The 6,470-nt window shown below is 43.5% G+C and overlaps 1 protein-coding gene across 3 annotated transcripts in view; it reads left to right on the top strand.

The window, feature by feature from the left end:
- Nucleotides 1-1,393: 1,393 nt before the first annotated feature.
- The window catches only part of SUGT1 (SGT1, suppressor of G2 allele of SKP1 (S. cerevisiae)), a 38,050-nt gene continuing 32,973 nt past the window's right edge, over nucleotides 1,394-6,470 (top strand). For 2 of the 3 annotated variants that reach the window (XR_001137692.1, XM_012649176.1), the window contains exons 1-2: nucleotides 1,394-1,655; nucleotides 1,743-1,800. Coding sequence is in view for 2 of the 3 variants with exons in the window: in XM_012649176.1 (XP_012504630.1) it covers nucleotides 1,618-1,655; nucleotides 1,743-1,800 (96 nt within the window). In the remaining variant the exon portion in view is untranslated. The remainder of the gene's footprint in view (nucleotides 1,656-1,742; nucleotides 1,801-6,470) is intronic. The other variant, XM_012649168.1, reaches the window with a different exon arrangement.

The following is a 6,470-nucleotide window of genomic DNA, read 5'->3' as shown; positions in this document are numbered from 1 at the left end:
TGCCCAACAATAAATCTAATAAAAGATATGTATGGCCGGGTGCGGTGGCTCACGCCTGTAATCCTAGCACTCTGGGAGGCCGAGGCGGGCGGATTGTTTGAGTTCAGGAGTTCGAGACTAGCCTGAGCAAGAGCGAGACCCCGTCTCTACTAAAAATAGAAAGAAATTAATCAGACAACTAAAAATATATAGAAAAAATTAGCCGGGCATGGTGGCGCATGCCTGTAGTCCCAGCTACTCAGGAGGCTGAGGCAATAGGATCACTTGAGCCCAGGAGTTTGAGGTTGCTGTGAGCTAGGCTAACGCCACATGAGACTCTGTCTCAAAAAAAAAAAAAAAAAGATATGTATGACCTCTGCAGTGCAATCTACAAAACATTGCCAGGAGAAATCAAAGACAACTTAAATAAATGGCAGGAGGAAATGATATTCATAGCTTGAAGGGCTCAATGTATGTCAGTTTTCCCCCAAACGGATCTATAGATACAATGTGAGCCTAATAAAAATCCTAATAGGTGTTTTCAAACTAACAAGCAAATTCTAAAATTTTCAAGGAATACAAAGGACTTAGAATAGCCAAGGCAATCCTGAAGAACAAAATTACACGACTTTAAGACTTTTTATAAAGTTACATTAATTGAGGCAGTGTGGTGCTGGCATAACGTTAGACAAACGACTCCTCGCTCCTCCCGCTCCCCGCGCTCCTCCCATCCCTGGAACTTGCTGGAAGCTTCCCCTATCTGATCTGCGTAGGTCAAAGGGCGGTGGGGGAGAACCTGACCGAATAAGTTGGGAAACAAAGCAGCATGAGACAACTTTAGGCCACCTTCGTCCCCTCAGCGCCTTCGAATGGGAACGGCTTTTCTTTTCGGTCTCGAAAAGCGACTAGGAAGGAAGCCGGGGATGTGGCATTCTGGGGAACGCAATGGCACACCAGCAGCGGGCGCCTCTACCCGGGAACCGGAAGGTTTCTTCTTCTCCAGCATCTGTAAGAGCAAAACGACTTCCGGTGAGTCCCAGCCTGTTAAGGGTCCCAGCGCAACGATCGCGGGAATCGACGCGCCATTCAGGACTCTGCTCCTGCAAAAGATTGCGCAGCCGCGTGTGGCGTCACGAATTACAAAAGGCTTGGCTGCCTGCCGTAGCCATGATGAAAACTAGTGAAAATGGAGCTCGATGTAGCTTGTGTTCTTAACAGATATGCATACGCCCCCAATCGCTACACGTTCCTGAATGATAACAGTATGTTACACAAGTGCTTTTGTGTTACTACTCCTGAAGGCTCTGTCGGAGTGCCGTCAGGCGGGTGCGCGCGGTGCAAAAGAGACGAACATGTACACCTGAGGCCTCCGTAACCATGGCTGCGAGGGGCGGGGACTGGGAGCGCTGGTCACGGGACGGAGGGCCGGGCTAGGAGACGCGGTCCTCCACGGTCCCAGCCGGCCCCGCGCCCGCTTGTCGGCTCCCTTCCCCCCAGCCGCACGCTGCGTGGCTGCTCGTTGGCTGCTTAGGACGGAAGCCCGGTTGGTGTTTCTCCAGAAGTTTCCCCCTTGGGCGGTGGCAGAGCTCATAACCGCGGTAGTAGCAGCCTCAGCGGCAGCAATTGTGACTATCGGGAATGGCGGCGGCTGCAGCAGGCCCTGCAACAGCCCAGAGGTACGTGTTTTTTTTTTCCTGTGCTGTTTATTTTATCCCCCTTTACTTGGTAAGTGAGCCCTGCTGAAGTCGTTGTTTTTCTGGCAGGTTTTTCCAGAGCTGCTCAGATGCTCTGATCGACGAGGATCCCCAGGCGGCGTTAGAGGTGAGAGAGCCCATTTTCTGCCTCCTTCACTCTCCTTCGCGGGAGGGCTGCGTCGGGTTCTGGCTGACCCCGCCTCTTCCCAACACTGCCTTCCTGGGACCTGGGCTGCTGTTTTGATTGCGTGTCGGCCCCAACGTTGAGCCCCTCAGTCTCTTTTCTGTGTTCTGCAGTGGCCCCTTTACCCCAGACCCCTGTTTTTGCCCTTTGCACTCCCGGACTCCTGCCTCCCTGCAGGTCCTAAGAAAAACCACTGCCATTTTATTTCTTAGGGGATGCATAGATGGCCTGAAAGGATTTTTTTAATGGCAGTTATGACTACAAGAAGAAAGTGAAGTCTGGTTTGATGAAATTCATTCACTTTATTTGACAGTCATCTTCGCCTTATGTAATATTCTTACGTATGTTAAGTGTGTGTGTGAACTTAGAGCTGTGGAACAAAAACCTCTTCCCGTAGTTCCCTGAAACTTTCCAGGTGTCTGTCATTGTTCATTATTCCCTCACTTGTTTATTCATCAAAAAAAATTTTTGGAGTTGCTGAGTGCAAACAGCTTATTGCTATGAGTTGAAGTCTTATTTATATACTTAACTGACTTAGAAAGCACTTTTTGTACGTGTGCAGTGGAAGACAGACTATAAAGCTGTCTGTAAAAGAGCAAGAATTAAATAATAAGAAATAAAGAGAGACCAACCTAAAGATACACCATTCTCTGGGTCACAGAATTTAGTGAGAAGTTTCTTGCTTTCAAGCACAGAAAAGAGGAAACCCTTATTATGCTGTCATGGTCTAACATAAGTAAGGTTAGGAATTTGAGGCAAGACAGCCTTTTTCTTAGCTATGACTTCTAAAAGAAATTTGCCACGGGGTACTAGAGTCTCTCCCAGAAGATGATATTTGAATGGAGGCCTCAAGAAACAAAGGAGTGAGCTTGAAAGCTGTGGGGAACAAGCATTCCAGGCAGAAAGAAAAGCCAGTGCAAAGATTGTTGGCCTATACAAGGCGCAGCAAAAAGGCCCATTTGATCCGAGTGGAGTGGTAGAGGAGAGTAGGAGATAAGATTCTACAGAAAACCAGAGGCTAGGTCACATAAGGCCTCTTAAGCTCTGGGTGTGTTTTTGGATGTGGACGTATAGGCTTCAACTAAGGAGATTCAGTAAGGTTTCTGGGATCAGTACTGTAATAATGTTATAGGAAGCTGATAATTTTTCTCCACAATTCTTTGTCCGTTAGACAGCTATTCATTTTCTTTTTTTTTTTTTCCCCAGAAGCAAAGGATAGTTTATTAATTCCTACAATAGCAGAAGCCAGGGTATCAGCATTTTTGTGTCAGTTCCCCAAACCCCACATCCCACAGGATGACACAAAGAAGGTCAGATAATACCTGTATATGCAGTGGGTTACATTATATGAGGAGCCCAGGACGCAGGGAATCTGAATCTTTTATAATGGGCCTAAGCCTGCCTGATCTTTGCCCCCTTGAGATACATTATTTTACTGGATAGTAAACAAACCTTCCCTTTGCTCTAGACAAGGGCCACACTATCTCTGTCTACCAAGGCTGTTCATTATGCAAACATTCTGGAAAAAATTACCCAGAACAAAGGCTTCATTCTCCAGACCAGTACCTCTGTTCAGAAGACAACTGGACACATGAGAGGCCCACGGAGAACTACCTCCCAATGTCCCCAATCCATAGAATGTTATGAAAATCCAAGAATGAGGGTGGCCTCACGGAGTTAGGAGCTAGATGATGGCAGGAGTTTGGGGATCATAACTGTAAGGCATCACCATTATTGGGTTATAGCCGCAGTCCACAAATTTTTCTACCCTGCTACCAACTGGAAAATTCTTTTCTTGTTTTGTTTTGTTTCAGCGCAAAACATAATTGGCCCAGATCATTTTTCTTAAGTCGTATATTGCTGACTGATCTGTGTTTAGACAGCTATTAATTTTCTGAGTCTACATTTGTTATGGTCCTGTTTGGCCTCATGCTTCCTTTGCAAATCCAGTTTACATAAAAGTTGCTTTTATTCTGAATGGGATTTTTTCAGATAAAAAATAAAAGAAAAATGTTGCTTTTTAAGGATATTAATGTAATGAATTTCATTGTTGCTTTCCATCTTGCTTATTTTACTGGAATTTTTTGTTGAGGTGTGATATGTGATGTAAATAACACAAATCTTAAGGCTACAATTTGATGAGTTTTTACGTATATGTACACCACCCAAATCAAGATAAAAAATATCTCTGTTCACAAGCCTCCTTCGTGCTCCTTCCTAGCCAATAATTCCCCTTACTCTCCAGCTGACTCCTGTTCTGACCTCCCATCTCCGTCAGGTTTGCTTTTCTTGCAGTCGTGAACAGAATTATGTAGTAGGTGCTTTGTTGAGTGTAGCTACTCTGGTTTTGCTTTAATTATCATGTGAATATACATCCATATTGTGTGAAGTGGTATTTCTTTTTCATTGCTGTGTAATGTTCCATTGTAGAAATACAGCACACTTTATTAGTGGACATTTGGCTTATTTCTAGTTATTAGCTAGTATGAATAAAGCTGTGAATATTCTTGTACATGTATTTTAGTGCATGTATGCATTCCTTTCTTTTAGTTGTATATACTATCCATAGAATGGGCATGTGGTTAATTTTTGTATCTTGGTCATTAACTTGTGGCTCTTGGACCAGCAGTAGCAGCATCACTTGGCAATTCATCAGAAATGCATGTTCTTATTGAAAGTCCTTACAGCTCATGTATTCCAGTACTTCTTACTCATCTTTTTACAACTTACAGATGAAAACTGAAACCCGGAGAAATCGAAATGATCTGTCATGGAGATGTATGCAGCCAGTTAGAGGCAGAATGGGGGCTGCAGGACACAGGCTTCCTAATTTTTAGTCTAATGCTATAGAACAGTGGTCCTCAAAAGTGTGATCTACAGACCAGCTACAGTATCAGCTTGTTAGAAATGCAGATTCTGAGGATCCACCACAGACCTGGAATCAGAAACTCTGGGTGTGGTGAGGATGATCATGATAAGAACCACCTCTGTTTAGAGGAGATGTTCAGCTGGTCGTGGTGGCTCACGCCTGTAATCCTAGCACTCTGGGAGGCCGAGGTGGGAGGATCGCTCGAGGTCAGGAGTTTGAGACCAACCTGAGCAAGAGCGAGACCCTACTAAAAATAGAAAGAAATTAGCTGGACAACTAAAAATATACAGAAAAAATTAGCCAGGCATGGTGGCACATGCCTGTAGTCTCAGCTACTCGGGAGGCTGAGGCAGAAGGATTGCTTGAGCCCAGGAGTTTGAGGTTGCTGTTAGCCTGACGCCACGGCAGTCTAGCCCAGGCAACAGAGTGAGACTCTGTCTCAAAAAAAAAAAGAAGAGGAAATGTTCCCTTTAAACCTTGAGATGACCTTCTCACAAGATGAACAGATAAATGTAGATTATAATGCCTAATGATAAATAGGGCTGAAACCTTGATTATGAATATGAGTGTATGTCCCTCTGTGTTTTCCCAAGGGCTCCTTTAATAGTAGCCATTTTGTAATTCAGATCACCTGATAGTATGTTGGTTAAAATGTATATATCTTTATATAAAAGCATCCAATTAGGAATAAAGGGGAAACTGTTGATATCACTTAAGCTGTTTTATATTTTTCATTCAACAGTGTACATTAGTGGCAAGTGCTATAACTGGGAAGTAGGAAACTAAAGATGAAAATATAAGATAATTACTATAATGGGGTCGTGTATAAAGGAGCATAGAATAGAGGCTGACTGGGGGAGTAAAAAAAAAAAAACAACACAGAACTTTATAGAGGAGGTTGCAATTCAGTAGGTAGAGAAAATGTGTGAAGTTTGAGAATCTTTTGAGTCCCACTACACATGGTGCTTAAGAACCCAGGCTCTGGTGTCAGAAAGTCTTGGGTCCAAATCCTGGTTTCATAACTCTGTAACCTCAGTAGAGTTCCTGTCATCACTGTAGTGCAGATTTCTCATCTGTAAAATGGGAGCTACCTGAACGAGTTACTATGAAGATAAGTGAGGGACTCTATATTATATGCTTAGTACAGTGCCTGGCACATGGTAAGGACTCCATAACAAAATAAAAGTTGTTTAGTCTATTTGAACATAAAATGTGAGAAGGCACATTTTGGGAAGATAAAGGCTAAATAAGTAGAGAAAGGCCAAGTCCATCAAAGACATTAAATCCTAGTAGATGCTTTTTTTAGTTTTATCATATGATCGTGGAAATCTCTGAAGAATTTGGAGGAAGGAAGTGAAATTTTCTGAATTGCAGAATGGATTGGAGAAGGCAAAGTGATAGTGGATAGCAGAAACATAGTGGTACAGACCAGGTAAAAGAGGAATGTTTGAATCTAGGGCAGTGATTCAGGGCATGGAGGGTAATTATTTGATGTAAAGTGCACTGGCCTTGTTGACTGTTGGACTAGGGCGATGGAGTGAGACTCTCTCTGTCTCTAAAAAAAATTTAAAAAGAATTATTTCAGTAGCCACACGTCATTGACTTTGCTTTTACCTAGTAGTGTGATTCTCACAAAGCAATGTATTCAGATGCTCTTTGACTTAGGATGGAGTTACGTGCCATCGCCCCAGTTAGAGTGTAGTGGCATCATCACAGCTAACTGTAGCCTTAAAGTCCTGGGCTC

The sequence above is a fragment of the Propithecus coquereli genome, unplaced genomic scaffold (genome assembly GCF_000956105.1).
Source record: "Propithecus coquereli isolate 6110/MARCELLA unplaced genomic scaffold, Pcoq_1.0 Scaffold11, whole genome shotgun sequence".
NCBI lineage: Eukaryota > Metazoa > Chordata > Mammalia > Primates > Indriidae > Propithecus > Propithecus coquereli.
The sequence above is the reverse complement of the archived record's forward strand: the minus strand, read 5'-3'. Positions and strand labels throughout refer to the sequence as shown.